The sequence below is a fragment of the Pyxicephalus adspersus genome, chromosome 6 (assembly GCF_032062135.1).
Source record: "Pyxicephalus adspersus chromosome 6, UCB_Pads_2.0, whole genome shotgun sequence".
NCBI classification, from domain to species: Eukaryota; Metazoa; Chordata; class Amphibia; order Anura; family Pyxicephalidae; genus Pyxicephalus; species Pyxicephalus adspersus.
In genome coordinates, this window is record NC_092863.1 from 47,055,036 (window position 1) to 47,074,318 (window position 19,283).

Here is a 19,283-nt window from a genome sequence, read left to right on the forward strand (position 1 = left end):
TGCATGTCATGTGCTCGCATTGCTTGTACACAGACTACTGTGTACATTTACCGGCATCTCATACAAACACCGCTGCGGACCACTTCCGGTCCGCGGATGGTGGTTGGGTGCCGCTTCGTTTTCAATAATGGATCAATCGCGATGTACTCGCGGCCCACTGAAAACACCGCCGCGGACCGGTAGTGGGCCGCGGCCCGGTGGTTGGGGACCGCTGCTTTAGAGATCTCTGAATAGAAGGGAAGAGATACTGATAGCAGCAGTTTATCACAATGTCTTTTCCTAGAGGTCTCTACAGAAGGGGCACTGACTGCAGGTAATTGGATGTTTTTTGGCATCTCAAGCATCTCTTCACATGCATGTGAGTTTTTCTGACCCCTTTCACCCCCTCAACCTCTTTTGTAAATACAGTACTGAAAGTTTATTTCAGGAATACATTTTGCAACGTCTTTTCCTTGGTTAATGTTCAGAACTGTTAGTCTGAAATCCCAGCATACCAGTTGTTTTTGGCTTCAGCTTTTCACCATCCTTCTCCTCATGTCATTGTCCAGGCCTAAGGTATTTTTAAACTTGCACAGCAGCAAACATCGTGGGAACATCCTGTTAGGCTGTAACTCCTCCTTATTTCCCCGATACATCCCTACAGTCCTGTCCATCCCTCTCCAGACAGACACATTGTCTATCTGACTGGGAGGGACTCCAGTAGCTTGAATTACTTTTTAATGGAATGTCATGCTCCACAAGTAACGTTTAACACTTGATATAGGCATAGATAGAATACATTTTTGTAGTCTATTAAAATTTTATGTATATTAGACAAGTTTACAGTTTTAAAAATGATAAATCATAACTGGAAAATGCTATTATGCAGCCATGGGAGAATCAAACGATGTAGACATTTAATGAATGTAAATAAATGTTGTTATAAAAATGCCTTTGTATACACAAGTTTTAAATAAGATCTTTTAGGTGCAAATTTACAGTTTGCATGCTATGGTGCACCTCTGACACATATATTGTAGCTAACTGCAAAGCATAGTAACAAACTACCTTGGTTGTGCACGACAGTGTCAATGTTACTTCTCCATAGATATAATAAAGTGAGTGTTGTCACTTATCATCGGGTGAGAAAAAAAGGCATAAATACCAATCCAGCCACCGCATCTATGAACTGATGAGTGTCCTTTGGATAGATACGTTATAATGGTAACCTTTTTCAGAATTTTTTTATGCTAGTTCCTGGCTGTTATGCTCACTCTCTGGATCTAATGTAAGTCAGAAGCCATTAGCCAACATTTTTTCCCTTACACTGCCGGGCCTGTGCAATCTATAAGATGCTAAGCAGTTGGGCAGTGTGCCAGGGTGGTGCAAATTCATTAAGCAATGTATACTGTATGGCTGAAAAGCCCTGGAATAACCGCAAACGGGAGAGGGGGTGCAAAATTGTCATCAATAGTATGGGGCAATTCAAATAGGTGCCTATGGGAAGTGTACCGGCTATACTCCCCCCTTCATTATGGATTTAAGTTGCTTTTGAAAAAGGCAAATCATTCACTATCATGGTAATAACATGGTAGTCTCCCTGACATTTGAAATTGTGTTAGAAAACATTGTGCATTAATATATTATTTCAGTGTACAGTTGAATACAAGCCAATAATAAAGTATTCTCCTGTGCTCTTCTTATTTTACTTGGATAAACAATGCATACACGGTGTGAAAGTGTCGCTATGAAGTTGAATTTCTGCATTATATATCAGTGAAATATTTGTGATTTTTTTGTAATTAATTTGTGCACAACCAGCATCTTTCCTGCATTAGTATATAGAAAATGAACAAGTCATTTCCAGCTTCTCTGGCCCCTGTCCACTGCAAGCAGAACCCTCACAGGGGGAGAGGTGGGCACATTTCCTGTCTCTGCCCAGTTAATGGAAAGTAACTTATTAACTGGGTGGTTGGAGCGAGAGAAAGTGGCAGCCAAACATGGATAAAAATAAGTATTAGGAAAAAAGAACTCAAGAGCAGTCAAAAAGTCTGCCTTGTGTGTGTCTTAGAAAAAAAAAATGTTATTTATTTTTATAATATTTCTTTACTGGCAGAATATTAAACAAAAATACATAAAATAATGAGCACACTGTACAAACACAACAAATCTCAAGTTGTTTTTTTTTGAAGTTGTATTTTGATTGAAAGTTTTAGACAACAAAATACAGACAAGAAAAAAAATAAATAAATAAAAAATGAGTGCAAAATATAAAAAAAAAACACAACTCTTCAGTCAGTTATGTACATCACTGTGAGAGGTATGCTCAAATAAACTCTGCATAAAGAAAAAACAGAACATATTGTGATCACACTCATTAAACATAAATTATACAAAAGAACAGTAGCCAATAACCCAGACAAACCAGCAACAAAGTAAAGAGGAGATGGAGAGGTGGGGCAGGGATGGGGGGGTGGAAGAGTGTGGCAAAGACATAGGGTGACATATGGCGTTTATTTATGAAAAAATAAAGTAGAATCACACAAGCATCTTGGCGTAGTAATGGTCCCCGACTTCCCAGGTTGCCTCAAATTTAACCATAGTGTCCCGAATAAGGGCCGTGAGATACGTGAGACGTATCCCCTGTATGCAGATCGTTAGAGGGGAACCGAGTAGATTTCCATTTGGAGGGAATCGGAGGGCGTGCTGCAACCAAAATATGAGAAGCTAGCTTATGGGTGTATTTCGGGGGGAATGCTCAAGTTGTTTTTAATATAGTTTCAAAATTCTTTAAAAAATATAAATAACATTTTGCTTTCTGGCAAAATGACATTTTTCGTGTGCGTGCGTGTGTGTGTGTGTGTGTGCGTGTGCGTGTGTGTGTGTGTGCGTGTGCGTGTGTGTGTGTGCGTGTGTGTGTGTGTGTGCGCGTGTGTGTGTGCTTGTTTTCAGGCAGTTTTCTTACTAGGGATCTTTCAAGATTGCTTCTGGTGACAGATGAATGCATGAGTGCTGTACACATGGGCGCCAAATCTGGGGTGGAGGGGTTGAACAAGACAGTGGCACACGGTTCTTCCCTACTCTATCAACATACATAGCAGTCCTTCATTGATCTGCCGTGGTGGATTGGTGAACGACATCAGGTGACCAATGTACACATGCCAGATTCTCACCTGAGATAGACAGAAGTGGTCCACTTGGGTGACAATTATATGACATGTGTATGCAGCCTTTCTCTCTGTCATATTTTTAAAGCATAACCAAAAGCTATTTATACCAGATGACCATATCAGGGTACAGCCCTGTCTGTCTCTACTGGGGACATACACTCTCTTTAATCGTTCTGATCACCAGTGTCATCAGAAATAAGTCCAACATTTTGATTTGCTGCCAGAAAAGGAATAGAAGAAAAATATTACAATGTGGACACTTGTTTCCCTGTTTACAGGGATTTCCCGTACAACCCTTCAGAGTCTACAGGATAGGGAGTAAAATAATCTTCCAAAGATGAGACCTAAATAAGACCTAGACTAGGAAAAACCCTTCCTCCCCTATCCAAAATAGGGACAAATGGATCTGACTGTGTTTGTGGGCTTCCCAGCCGCATATTCCTCTGCAGATGCAGGAGTACCTGTATGTATTTAAATAGGGACTCCATTGTATTTGTATTTTGCTTTAGAGTGATTTTCCTTAATAATAGCTAAAATAAGCAGGTGGAATAATTAATCACTACTATAAAGTAAAAAATATTTTTTTGTAACTTTTTAAATTGCATCAATTAAATAGTGATACAGTAGGCAGGATATTCAGTCCTTGCTGTGTAATTTTTTTTGATGTGTGTAGAGTATCAGCTCATCAAAGCAGCACTTGCTTGTTAAAAAAAATCCTTCGCTCAACCTCGCTACTTAGAAATAAAATAAAGGTAGTCTGTATGGTCAGCTTTAAACTCAGTTTATGGTGATCTGCACAACTTTCCATGTGTTGTTAGTAACATACAGAAGGGGATCCTAAAGGGATTTTTAGGTGCTGGGATTTTTCAGTTTTTTATTTTAAATTACATGGTAAGTGTGCAATAATGTGTGACTATAATGAGCATACTTTCACCCATTTTACCTTGTGTTTGTATTAATTTATAAGTGTTGAAAAACAATGACCCTCTCGGGTTAGTTACCACTGACACACATTATCTTTTGGCTATCTTTGGTGTGGTCACATTTTTCCCACTGACCAGCAATGTAGGAGACCATAAAGGGCCAGTCCACCCAGAGATTAACCACCTGATAACTTCTTGTATTTGTTGGGGACTTTATTGATGAGAGATCTACGTTTAAGTTCTTATGTCTTCATACTCACTTTGGCTGTTATGGGGACCTACCTCTCCTATTTTTTGGTAAATAAAATGTATATTATTAGATTATTTAACAAGGGGGAAAAATGAGAAGAAAACACAAAACTCCCTGCGCAGTGAGCAGAAACCACATTGCAAATGATAGGAGGTATGTCTGCTTTTATTGTATCCAAGACATATAAGAAGCAGTCCATCGAGCACCACCTTTGGACATGCTCACTTTTTGTAGAGATTCTTCACCTGTCCCTTTCCCTAACTGCTCCACCTCTTTCTGCCTCTCTTTTAGCTTCGGAGAATGCAGCAGATGATTGCTCAAATGCAAGCTCAGATGAGGATGAAGCCCCCTGGGGATGAGTGATTCAGCTGCTTCAAGGTAAGGCACATTGTTGTATTTGTGTCCTAGTATAGAATGATAAAACATGGTTCCTGACGTTTTTCCTTTAGGTACAAACAAATAATAAAAAGACATAGACCAAGAAAAACTGTTCCCTTACCATCCCGTTTTGTACTGCTCATATGACATGACCACAAGACCGTGACATTCAGTGACACCAGTCCACTCCGCAGACAAGTCTATTATTTGTGGCCAGTATTGGTCACATAACTGCCACGATATAGGGGCCCAAAAGTAATTGGACAAATTAAAAAACTGAAAATAAAATGTTCACTTCTAACACTAGGTTTAAAACCCTATGCTGGCAATGACAGCCTGTAGTCTTGAAAGTACAGTCCTGTAGTCTTAAAAAAAAAAAACAAAAAAAAAAAAAAACAAAGGCTTTAGTTCCTTACATTTTTATGTGTTATATTGAAAGTACAGATCTGCTTTACTAGCCAGTGAAATTCAAAACACAGGACATTCACTTTCATTTCCTGCAGTTTGTACTACTTACTATTAGAAAAAAATTCTTTGAAGGAAACCACTGACTTCTTGCTTTAGCATATACTTGCCATATTTGCTGAATATTAAAGTAAAATATTAGATAAAGGCATTAAAAAAATATATATATTGAATGTTTCCTAAAATGCCAGATTGTGGCTGAAATTAAGGTTTTATTTGGATTTGTGTTTTAACATCTTGGTTAACCTGCCCAGTAGCGGAGTAGATGTGTGTTTTTTGTTTGGCCTTACATCATTGATTTTTTTTTTTCATATTCCACGCAGTGACCTCGTCTGAGCAACTCGCATTCCAGTCTTTTACTTCCCCCAATCCTTTCCTGATCTGAAGCTCTGCAGAACATATGTCTCTCAGGAGCCCCTGTAATCACAGTCTGATTAACTGGCACAACCTTTACTTAATGGGTTCTTAATTTTCATGACAAAGAAGTCTGTTATCTTCCATAGCTCCCCTAATTTCCCTGCTTTTGCCTTGTCCAGCATTGCTTACTGTGAACATGCAATATTTATTACTATATCAATTTACAATTACTGCCCTTTTCTATTCAGCAAATAAATGTGAACTGTCAATCTGAAAATATCCATAACAGATTTCTGAGCAAGAATCAGACAGCCTGCAGAGTATTTGTGTAAGGGGCAGATTGTGTTGGGAGATGTCCACTGATTCACTCTCATTAGTCCATGCACGTGAACATCTTTCACCAACACCTCACTTTGGTCATGATTTACATGTCCAGATACAGAGATTCTGGGAGGGAACGGTGAATTCTTCAGGGAATCTGAACCACACGGGCAGGTGATGTTTTATGAGGCAACCAAATATGTACTTCTGATGGCCTTACATTCTGTATAAAAAAAAAAAAGCTTTTGAGTTGTAAAAGTTAGGCGTTGCCAGATAAAAGCATCCATGCTCCCATCCCTCAACCACACACACTCACTCTCATTTTACATTCTATGTGTAGAATATTTATGTGTCACTTTGACAGATCTGTGAATCTGACACTGTCAGGCGGGTTTCTAGAGATAGGACTATATTTAGTTTTTATTTTTGTGCCAGCAGGCTCACCTGTAATGTGAGAGAGGTTGTCTAATATGTTTTCAAAGTATGTCCCCATCTAAATGTTTCCCTGGACCTGTTTCCTATATTGTAGTGATGGATTCTAAACAATTCTTATGCTATTTGAATGGTCAGTAGCGTAACATAGGTCATCAGGCTATCTATATTTTAGTTAACAATTGTAAAATCAGAAAAGCAGCTTCTAAACCTTCTGCTTGCTCAGTATATACTGGCAGCACAACAGTCCCTGCAGAAAAGCCATGTTTGACAAGTCTCTGTCAATGACTATTCAAGCTTCTGCTCGACCTGGGGTCATGTGAGGTTTATAATTTATGAGACAAGCCCATATGGTAGACACCTGCTCATCCAAATGGCTCAGTTTTAAGTAAATCATTTTTTCTCCTTGTACAGTGCATAACCTTTTAAGTCTTGTGTGAAATTACAAAAATAAATGAGTCCATTGATTGCAGACTGGCAAATAACGTACCACATACTCATTGTTGTTTTCCTTTGAGTTTTTTTAAGTTTTATCCAAGCATTTGGAGCCTTTTTAATGCTTTTAAAATATTAGTGGCCCCATCATCGTTTTTTTTTCTGGTAGATGTCAATGTACTAGTTGTAAAATATTTCCTGTATGTAATTTTTTTTATTTTTAATACTAAAACCTCCTGTTAGGATCAATGTCAAAGAAGTCCTATGTGTAAACGCCTATTGTGAAGAAATTCCCTTTACTATTATGGAGACTACTGCAACATAAAGCACTTTAGCCTAGTAAAATTGTGCCTTAAAACATGTTAAGCTGTAATATTACATTATAATGTACAACTTGAGAACAAGGGGGCCTTGATCAGTTTAAATAAACCACTATTGGCTATACCAAATGCATAGGAGGGCCAAGTGTGGCCCAAAATAAACTATTTTACCAAGCCTGCGTTACACATTAGTTTTTACAGCCATAGACAAAAAATGTACACCTAGTTGTTAATTTTATTTTTGATTCGTTTAGAGCAGTGATTCAACTACCATCCTATCTTGCCCTCTAAACACTTTGTTAGGCTTAGTTTACAACAGCTTTAGGAAAAGGCATTTGATGAGCCATATTCTAGGTTAAGGAATGCTGAGATGTCTCCTTGTTGGAGTACACAATGAGTCTTTGTGTTTCTTTACGTTGCAAGCATTTCTTACACCATTTTCCAGATGTTGAGTTTAGGTAATGCTTTACGAACAGACCAAAGGAATTCTTGTGTGAATTGGAAGTTTCATACAGCAGATTTTTTTCCAATCTGTAAGCGATTCAGTGTTTGTAGTATGTGTGATCACTCTATCGAGTGATTTGGTTTAGCAGTCCCTCATATGGCACATGGCTATTGCATCCTTTAGTTCAGTATTGTAATGTGTATCAGTCTTTGGTATTAGAATGTGTGTTTCTGACTTGGAATGATAACATTCCAGCAGACATCTGGCCTCCATCATTGCAGAAATTGAACCCAGCTGATGACACAAGGAGATCTCTAGACAGTGAAGATTATCTTCATAACTGTGCAATTCAGAAAAATATGATTCAGTGTATAAATAATGGTGTACAGTGGGCGAAGTCTCCATGTTCATCACTGTTACCGCTTACTTGGGTCAGTGTTTTGTAAAGCTGATGTATCCTCTGTCTAGCTCAGAAAAGTTATTAAACTATGCAGGGCAAGGATAGATTGCCTTGCAGCAATGTACTACTATTTGTGTACCTAGTTTCCATGTCGTCTGAGTTATGTTACACATGTAACCCAAATATTGACTTTACCATGATGGATCAGAGGCTGCTCAGTTGGTCACAAAACCATATGGGGATTAAGCAGACTATGCAAGGCATGCACATTCTGCGAGTCATTCTATAGTGACTAATAGTGCCCAGACCTCAACCCTGCAGTGCTGACTCTGTACTCTGATGTACTCTCTGCAGGTTTTTGAAGTGCTAGTAAGTGGTTTGTGATAAAAACCTATTAGTTAAACATGGACACAACAAGTGTGTTTATCCGCACCTTTAACACAGCCATTGAGTTTAACCCTGGAATGCCTTGCAGGCAGCTGTGTATGTCACAATGTACACACAGCTGTAATGGAAGAGTTCAGAATCATTAAATATATGCATTTTATGTGGGTAGGATGCTCTTTTAGTTGAAGACTACTCCTGTCGAGCTTCCTTTAATTGACATATACTGTTAGAACTGCCAACTCATGATGGTGTCCAGCAGCAAAGATGAACAGGAAATGGTGTTTTGCTTCGAAAACCACCTTTAAATAAATTTCCTTGTAATATTTTATGAAAGTACCATTCAGTATGAAACACACTATGTACCTGTTCTTACCCTTTCATCTGATTTTTATTTCTTTGAACAGGTTCCTGGAGCAGCATAAAACCTCCTGCCGTAAATGGAAACTGGGGCCCTAGAGGCTGTATGATGGACCTTCACCATTTTCTCCCTTTTCTGTCTTTGCTTATTTCTTTGATAACCATGTAACGTGTTTATATTTTTATATTCACCTCTTTGATAATAATATCCAGCTTGTAGTGAGTGTGCGGAGAGGCCTGTGCTCATGGTTATAGATTTTAATTCTCTTCCATCTGTTACAAACAGGAAGATAAAAAATTTAGCTGCCAGCTGTGTGTATGTGCACTGCCCTTTTATTATCACTAGCTCTGTAAATGTCAACTTTCTTTACACTTTACTTCCTCCAAGAACTCCTCTTGCTACCTTTGTGTCAGAGGTATTGGTTTTTTTTGGCACTGCAACTACAAATCAGGGAATAGCACATTTTTAACACTATTGAATGAAAATAAATTGATGCTAGCAGATCATGTAAGGTACGAATTTAATAATTTAAATCACTTCTGTACAGTGAGTTGGGAGCAAATGTTTTATATATTAATGGTACCATTCCTGTAGTGCCTTCACACAGTGAAAGCTAGCTTGTGATTGTAATACACCACAGCATTGTCTGTGACTTTAATAAGCTATTCCTGGTAAACCAACTAGTGCCTTAATTCTGTTGGACTGATTCAGTTCATCTCCATTAACAATGAAAGATTTGCTGTTGTCTTTTTTCCCTTTTTTTTTTTGTATACAACAGTTAAGGTAATCTCTGGATAATCTGCGTAAGAGAAGATTCTTGCCATAGGCACTGAAGGCGTACTGCAAGGGCAGTTTGTATTGTGAGAAAAATTCTGGCATGGCTATTTCCTTCTGCATTTTCCCCTTTCTAAACTCATAAATAACAGATAAAAAAAGAAGATAAAGATCAGGTATGCCACAGTGAAAGCACTATCAGATTCTCTATAACTGCAGGATTTCTAATAGCCAGACTGTAGGGGGAGATCAGGCTTTGGGGCCTTGAGTTGGATGCTTTTTACATACACAAACGGTCAGAAATTCAACCTTAAGCTGTAAGTCAAAGTTACTGAAGGGCACCTGGCAGAATAAAGAAAATATAAAGATTTGGTATAATATGTGAGCATTTTATAATCATGGTTAGATTAGATTCACTATACATTGTTACTTTAAGTACAGATATTCCAAGTTTGACTTTTTTGTCTCACACTCCATATCATATGAAGACCTATTTCTGGAGTTTTACAAGGATTCTAATATTTCTTGTTCAGCTTCTCTCTCACTGTGTGAAAGTCTCAAAAGGAGAAAATTTATCTTGGCAAGCTTTGACTTGTTATATATTAAGTTATGTAATGCACATTCCATCTAGGTAGATTTTTTTTAGCAGGTGCAAACTTTAATGCATGACCTCTCTGCTGTCTTATTTTAATTTCTGACAGAAGTTATATCTAATAAACTGTACAGACGACTCAGTCTTTGTGTGATGTATTTGTTTTGATGCTGACTTTTGGAGTGTAAAGGAATGTGTACTGGGTGAAACAAATGTTGTACTTAACTTTTTTCCTAATTTAGCCAAACCTGGGTAAAAAGATGATTGGTACTTATTCTTTTGTAATAGGATCATATGCGGTTCCATTTTTCAGTAATATATGGTGGATCTAAAACTGTCTATAGTGTATCTGCTACTTATATATGTAAACCCCAATAATAGACTTCTCTTATTTGTTCCCTTTTATTCTGTTAAATGTACCTTTAACATGTTTTGTTATATCTGGTCAATAGGTTACAAAAAACGTATTCTGCCAGAAATATTAGCCATTTTTCCTGCACCAAAGCCACAAAAACAGCTTGCTTAGAATACACTAAACAGCACTTAGTGAAACCTCAGAACCTTTCAGAGCAAAAGTGAATATTTTATTAACCCTAAAATTGCACAAAGGGCACACTTGAACTTTCCAATATGACAGTATTCCAAAAAAGAAGGCTAGGTAGGCCCTATAGTGGCTAAAGGGCCAAAAAGTAAAGTTTCTGGAGTGTCTATCGCAATGCCCTGACCTTAACATCATTAAACCACTTTGTGAGGATCTCAAACATACAGTTCTTCATGTTGGGCAAACAAGGGATTATGCGATTCTAAAGCTTTTTGCCAGAAGGAATGGGCAGCTTCTCCACATGGGAAAAAAAAAAGGTTCTGACTTATAAGTCTACAAGCAACACATTGCTAAAGGAAGCAATACAGGATGTTAAGAACTATGGTATCAGAATTTTGTACCACTAACATTTAATAGTTTTCCTTTATTGCTTTGCTTTGATTTAGGTGGAAAATTTTAATTTAAAAAAAAGTTTCACCAAATCACTATTTTTCTGGAAAAAATTATTCACATCTTACAAATCCTCCCATGTGAACATACAGGTACAACTATATATTAACCTCTTGAAGAAATTCTAAAAAACCTTTCCAAGAAAAGAAGCACCAATTTGCTAAAATAAATCCTAAAGATTAAACATTACTTAAAGCGTCATTAGGTCCATTGTGGAAAGCATGCAGTGTGACAACAGAGAAGACCATCAACATAGCAATTAATGTTATGATTGGCTTATCTTCAATGGGTCAATTTTTCAATGTTACTGATACCATTAAAATGTATTTATAGTGCTCTTGTACATTAACTTTGTTGTAAAACTTGTTCACATAAAGAACTAGATGACTACGTTGCATTGATTTTTTTTTTATTATCAGAATCTGAATTTTTATTTGGACAAGAGGTAGTTGATGATTGTAACTTTCTTCAGATAACCCAAGGTACTCTGGAGAAATAGTAAAAAGTTTAAACCCTATAAAATAATATTGACCCAAAATCATTGTTTCCATATTACCTTATAGGGACCCAGGAACCTACGTAATCTCCTGTACCCTGTGCCTCAACACCCTTTAATTACCTATGTGTCAATGCTGTTAATGTATTCCTTACTCACTACTTATCCACTGATTTCATGCATAAACCAGTTAGTACAGTCAAGTATAGACCAGGATTACTAGAATAGTGTAAAACCACCCCTGAGAAATCCTAAGGAGAACAAGCTATGCGGCAAACACTGGGTGTGACAACACTATACTGACATTGGGAGTGATTTAAGGGGATCATAGTTAACTAAAACCTGAGCCTACTTACTGTATATACAGCACACACGTCACATCTTTTTGCCACAATGAAAGTCTTGAAGTCTGTACCTACATCAGTGATTGGTGGAAAAGGCACATCTACATTGGTGGCGGTGGCAAATTACCCCTGCCCCTTATACTGTCTGTGTAGAAGTTGCACCAATGAAAGGGGGTAGTCCGTAAGGAATGTGTATACTTAATTTGTACCTTAAGCTATATGCTGCTCCTCCTAGGCTTTGCCTTTGGCTCCTCCAGCTCTGGCTTACACTAAACATTCACCTTTCTATGGCTGCTGTGCTGGAAGTAACATGATACGGTCATGATAGAGTCACCCCATGTGTGGAGGATTTAATTATTGGGACATGCTGGTATCATAGAAACCATACACTGAAAGATTTTAAAAGCTGTCATTTCTGACTTGGTACTAAAACTACAGTTTGCTGGGTATATTCTCATCTTCCGTCCGTAATACTTTCTAAACCTCTGACCCAGAATGAGTATGTAGCTTAGGTGTTTACCTCATTGCTATACAACTTACTGTACATTTAGCTGCATGCTTGATCTTTCCATTTTTCTGGTGCATGTCACAGAAAAGTAGATAACTATAAATGGTATTTAGGTTTTAGGTAGTTTTTTTCTACTTGTTTCACCTAATGACTTCTCACAGCTCAGTGGTACTTTAGTGGTAAGATCTGGTTCACACACTGTTCTTCTTTTATTGCTGATCGTTAGCAATGCAAATCTTCTCGGTCTACTGCAAGGGCAATATTGTTTTTAACTTTGATGCCAGGATTTACACGTTCTGCACCAAATGTTCAAGACTTTAAGAAACACTCTTATGTAACTTAGAACTGAATTCACATCTGCTAATTTTGTGGTTTGTGGCTTTAACAAATAGGATCATAGATGAATACTTGCTGCTTATTCTGCCAGTACTTGTTAATCATGAACTGCTGCTTGAATAGAGATTATTTCTGTTTTCCACTGCTAATAAGCAAGATACTTAAGATTTGATGAACTGGAACCATACAAATGTTATTTTACCCTTCCCTGCTGCCACATAGGGAGGACAATGTCAACAGTAATGTGTATGTGTCAGTGAACAGGTTTAGTTGGGGGAAAAAAAAACAAGTTTTAATTACAAAGTGATGCATATTGTAATAGTGATTTATTCAGAATAATTACCTTTTCCATCATCATTCACATTAAACACCTTTGCATATTTCTCTTCAATGGGTTTGTGTATTTGTATATTTAAATTTACATTATTAGATAAATAAACACACATCTGCTGATGCACAGTGTTCTGTTTTTTGTTTTTTTTTCTCAGCTTTTCCTACTTAAAAAAACAAAACATTCAGTACCAATATATGTTTACATACGGCATTAAACGGAAAATGCATTGGTGGATGCTGGTTTACATAAACAGGGCAAACTTTGGTTTGGCATCTAAGTTGATGCTGACAATGAATATTTCATGAATATCCTGAGAAAAGACATGTTGTCAGAAGGAGAACTGAGATTTATGCAGGAGGATAATTGCATGCATTGCACACATATACAATCTCCAGACAACTTTTAGGTATACAGTTCAACCTTAAAATCAAATTCAAGCTCCTTGCCTGTGCCTTTAAATCCCTCCACAGTTCTTGCCCCACTCACCTGTCTGACCTAGTAAAAAAACACTCTCATAGATGCTCTCTTCGCTCCACCAATGATCTACTAATAACTTCCTCACTCATAACCTCCTCACAGGGACGGCTCCAATACTTTTCTAGAGCTGCCCTGTCTCTTTAGAATGGTCTTCCTCATCCCATTCAGCTTGCTCCTACTTTCTGCTCTTTTAAAAAACCCATCTTTGCAAACCTACCTACCTATCTTCTTCTGTCTCTTAAAACCCTCACTACTCACCAATCCATACATCCCCCCCTATTGCATGCTACTTTCCCACCTTTTAGATTGTAGGCCCTTTCAAGCAAGATCCTCTCCTCATCCAGTGTCACTGTCTGTGTCCGTATTTTGCAACCCCTTTTTAATGAACAACCCTGCGTAATATGTTGATGCTATATAAAACGTGTTTAATAACTGCTTGTTAACACAAATATCTAATCAGCCAATCACATGGCAGCAACCTAATGCATTTAGGGATATATATATTGTCAAGATAATTTGCTGAAGTTCAAATTGGGAAGGTGATTTAAATGGCTTTGAACATGGCATTGTTGTTGGTGCCAGACAGGCTGGTCTAAGTATTTCTGAAACTGCTGATCCGCTGAATTTTCACTCACAGCTATCTCACAGAGAATGGTTGGAAAAAAAGGTAAAAAATCCTGCGAGCAGCAGTTCTCTGCACAAAATTGCCTTGTTAATGCCAGAGGTCAGAATGGCCAAACTGGTTTGAGCTGTAGAAGAGCATTTCTGAATGCACAAACTTCAAACCTTGAAGCAGATTGGTTACAGTAGCCGCGGAACATACTGGGTGCCAATCTTGTCAGCTCAGAACAAGAGGCACCTGAGGGTACAAGTCACACAGGCTCAACAAAATTGGACACTAAAAGTTTGGAAAGATGTTGCCTGTTCCAACAAGTCTCAGTTTTTGCCACAACATTTAGAGAGTTATTTGCAACATTTTAAAGGCCATTCAGCATCTGTGCTTTAAAATATATTTCTGTGTTTGAAAAAAGGTGTCTGTGCTACCTTGTGTGGATGCGAAGTCGTTTAAATAAGCTATGAACAATCTTCAATTTGCCAGTCCTTTTAAATGGGACAAAACACTGCTAGCTGTGATCTGGATCAATTAGAAACCTTCACTTGCATAATGTGAATCACCATTGTCCAATTGTGACTGTCCACTGGTTTTCTTGCCAAGATGCAGACATAGAAATTTCCATTTGGAAATCCTAAACTAGCGCCAGTGTAGTAAAATGTCAGTTACCTACCACTACGTTTATGGGCTGTGGTGGGATCTAAAAATCCCACATAATTATTAGTGGAACATACAAATTCCATGCAGTCTAGCAGGAATAAAATGTAAAAGATAATCAATGCCAAAATTGATCAAGGCAAATTCTAACAGAAAACAGATTATTTGGGAATACTAACGGTGTAGAAGCAAAGTTATGGGCAGAAGATCTATCTGATAGACCAAAATGCTTGCATACTGCACTACATCTCATTTACTCACATGTCTGGATTCAACCAATAGAGGGGTCAGCCAGCTGTGATCATGTGGCACCCAAGGTAGAAAAAACAATATGCAAAATGTATTACAGTACAAATCATGTGTCTGCATGAGGATGTATGACTTATAATTTACAGGAAGTAGGTAATGAACTAAAGTAAAATCTCAATCTGTTACCAGGAATCTCAAAGGAATAGGCGAGTTTACGGATATTTAGTATTAGGTGCTTACAGAATGGGTTATAATTTACACTTATCAACATGATCTTAATTACAATTGACCAATTGCCATTGGTACTAGTAAAAACTAGAGCTGTGGACTGCTTTAGAGTTCCCTCATAAACTTAACATGAAACTGTGTTGCAAGGTACTGCAAAATTAAACACTTATAATATGCTTAAACATATGTGGACTGTTATGGGCATCTATATGATTCGATAACTCATTGGTGTCCCCTTTGTCCATGTATCTGCTATATTTGTTGTGCATTGGAGTGACAAATCAAAAATCAGGATTTGGGTATAATTCTCATTTGTGTCTGATCATTTTTCCATTTTTCAGTTGTAACTTTCATCCCACAGCTTTATTGCTCTCTAAATCATTTATCTGGAGTATAATATGGAGATCACTAATTCAACTTTACTGGCTTCATGCTTGTTCAAGGTTGGTGAGTTTTGAAGACTAATATAGCCCGACAGAATAGGACAGTCATGACAATATTAATTTTTCCCTCACTGTAGGCTTCCTTATTGAGACTTTTAGGCATAGCAGAACTTGGTGTGTCAGAAACATTTGTCAGCTTATGCAGGGAAACAAGTTTTGGGTGCACAAAGTCTTTTAGTTTCAGTTATGAAATAATAAATGTACCACTACACTAAAGACAGGTTTGAGAAACAATACTTTGGAGCTGAGATGTTTCCTGTCTGTATGACATTCGTGAGACAGATTGAAGAAGTGACAGCTAAAGCAGTATTATAGAAGTAGGTGGGCAGTATACATGGCGCCATATTAGGATACATTGTATACAGGTACTGCAAAGGGTGTTAGAATGATAGGAGCTGCACAACCCGCAAGGTGCTTAGGACCTGGTTATTAGCTAAAATAGGCGATACAGATGGCTTCCCATAAGCAAGTTGCTGCTCCAGTGTTCATCTGGCTCTTCTGTGATTTCAGGATGGAGATTTATTCTGGTTACTGCTCAATAAAAGGCTCAATGTCTCAGTGGCGGATCAAATCATTTTAGAGTCAGCTTTTATGTTTATCTCCATGAAGCATTTTATTGACTCTTCTATGAATAATTTTGGATATTCTAGTTACATAAATATAGAGTTTGCTGTTTTAAAGCATATGTGACTTTAAGGTTAGATATATTCTGGTACATATAACATACCATATAACATCATACCATTTACCTATTTTTGTATATGTATTATATTTAATAAAAATATCAATTTCATAATCATCTGTGCAAATGTCATGTAAACTGTTCTATAGGTATTCTGTTTTTACAAAATACAGAGTTTTGATACATTTTCAAACCCTGCACTAAGTGTTTGTGGCCTATTAAAAGTACAAATACACACACACTCAATGCCACACCAACACTGCTATTTTTTCCTCTTCAGTGTCTCCCTGTATGTCCTTCTGGTACTCCTCCATTGCACTCATGTACAGCTCCTCACTTTTGCCTTCCATTCCTGCTAAATGCTTTTTGCTTCCCCAATATTTTTGCAAATAGCTATGAACAGGATGGCTGTTAACCTTTTTAAAATATATATATAAAAAATTAAAAATATATAATATATATTTAAAATATGTTTTTGCATGAGTAGGACAGTGATAGCAATGGTGGAACTGTTTAAAATCAGAAAAAGAAAGTCTACAGAAAGTGTTATTATTAAACAGGATTTATATAGCTCAAACATATTACGCATCGCTGTACATAAATAGGGGTTTCAATTGACAGACAGATACAAATAGTGACACAAGAGGAGGTAAAGATCCTGCCCCGAACAGCTTACAATCTAGGAGGCGGGGGAAGTATCACACAATAGGAGGGGAGAAGTGGAGTGGTGGGAAGTAGTGAGGGTTTTAGGAGACTGAAGAGGATGGGTAGGCAATTTTAAAAAGATGGGTTCTGAGCAAGTGGAAAAACTAATACTCCCTTACAGCGTACAATAGCTTACTAAATATGGCAGAGCTTACACGCAGGGTCACCTTCACCTCTTCTTCATTGTGGTTGTGGTTCATCAGCACTGCTCTTTGGATCACTGTTTGTAAGTGCAGGACGCGGCAGTGGGCGCCAAGGCTGGTCTTTAATTCAGCTTTAATGGTGGTAAATGATTGACAAATGTTTGGAAAATAGTAATTAAAAAAGTTATATTTTAACCATCTTCATACTCTGGACATTCCCAGAATAACAGTTTTCTTATTCTGCTGGTGATAAAAGAAATGCAAAATAAACCTAGGATTCAAATTTTTCCGATTTCACTGAGACTGCTCTATGATGACTATAGTGACCAAGCTGTTTGGAATAATAAATCAGATTGTAATGAGTTGTTGCCGTAAACAGTGTGAAGGAGTCTTTAAAATTTCACTCAAATCCAAAAAGAAAACCTGATTCATGTAATGGCTTCTTTTGTGTTTTGGCTACTAGATCACACTGTTTTCCTAGTGTTTGACAGCAGCAGTATTCACCTCCCCAACCACCCATATAGGAAAACTACATTCATACAAATGTGTTAGTACACATGTGAACATTTGGAGGGCAGCTCAGTTGAAAGTAGTTGATAAACCATCACATGAAGTGTCTAATGGTTGGCAAACAAAAACAGCAAGGAAACCCCCCAAACCTCTGAAAATGATGAACCTTAATTCTGGCATACCAAAAAGAAAACAAATCGATAAAAAGAAGAACCATTTCTGCTTGTTACAAATGTTGTACACACAATGGGCCTGATATATTAAAGCTTTCCAACACTGGAGAAGATAGACTATCATGGGTGAACTTGGGTCATCTAGCAAACCTGTAATGCATTTCACAAAAAAGTTTCCTATTATTTGGCAAATGTTTTCAATCCTGCACCAGCTCTATTGCAGGGTTGCTAGATCACCCAGGTCCCCCCGTTATAGTCTATCTTCAGCAGTTTTCGAAAGCTTTAACCATTAGGCCCAATGTCACTACAGCTTGAAAAGAAACAGAAAAAATAGCAAAATTATAATGATGCAGTGAATAATGAAATCCTATGATTTGGCAAACAAATAGCATTCTTTACTGTGTGACTCTAAAGCATAGAAATTATTCCATCAAAAAAGCCATTTCACCACCGTTGAGACCAGTGCCAATGGTTTCTGGGGTTTCCTCCTCATCTACATACAGTACCAAACCAATATCATTACAACAGAGACACTATACTCAAAGTTCTTCAGCTGGGATAGGGAAGTTGTTGCATGGCTTGAACTCATTGAAGGTGTAAGTCTGGAGTTTCAAGGTACTGATGGAAATCTAGAAGAGATCCAGACCATGTGAGATGGTAAATCAATTGGAAGGCAGTACCTTCTGTGAACCTCTGTCCTTCTGACTGTCAGTCTTCTGTGTACCTGAGGGGATATCAAAGCTAGCATGCAGAGAAAATGACATAAAAACATCACTGCAGCTATTTAAAAAATTCAGTGTAAGAGGTTTGATTTTCGGGATGCTAGAACAATCAATCACCCCAAAACTGCCAAGGATTCTACAACTCTGTATAACTACTGTATGAAGTTTCCAGGCATTTGTAAAAACCGCCAGTTTAACAAAGCTTCAAGAATACATTTCTCAAGCACTGCTGACATTATTACAATAAAAACTTCTGATTTTATTGAACAAATTCATTGGTATTTGTAATATTTATTATTCATCTGGTGTTGAGTGTTGGGTGTCCCTGTATTCCTCATAGACAGACAAAAAATATGAGTTCTTATTTCACCCTCTCATGAAATATGTGTTTATTTTTTATCATTATCTACTTAAGATAATACAGAATATGTTCTTAGGTACCAGAGCAAACACAAGCTTCAATTACTCTACAAACACAATTTGTTTAGTCATATCACATTTTTAGACAGGTTTTCTTCTACCGCCTAGAGTAAGTTTGTTTTAACAGTGCACGCAGCTGTGAGATCTGCAGTCAGGTCACATTAGGTATTTTACTGTAATATTCAGACACAATAGAAGAGTCATTTTTACAATGGCTGGGCTCTTTAATGCACACAGTGGTCTGGATAGTCTCTGTTTTTTTTTGT

The 19,283-nt window shown here is 37.5% G+C and overlaps 1 protein-coding gene across 1 annotated transcript in view; it reads left to right on the top strand.

The window, feature by feature from the left end:
- The window catches only part of LOC140333774 (septin-2A), a 38,916-nt gene extending 28,792 nt beyond the window's left edge, over positions 1–10,124 (top strand). The window contains exons 11-12 of the mRNA XM_072415664.1: positions 4,614–4,700; positions 8,667–10,124. Coding sequence (XP_072271765.1) covers positions 4,614–4,685 — 72 coding nt within the window. The 3' untranslated portion in view covers positions 4,686–4,700; positions 8,667–10,124. The remainder of the gene's footprint in view (positions 1–4,613; positions 4,701–8,666) is intronic.
- The last annotated feature ends 9,159 nt before the right edge of the window (positions 10,125–19,283 follow it).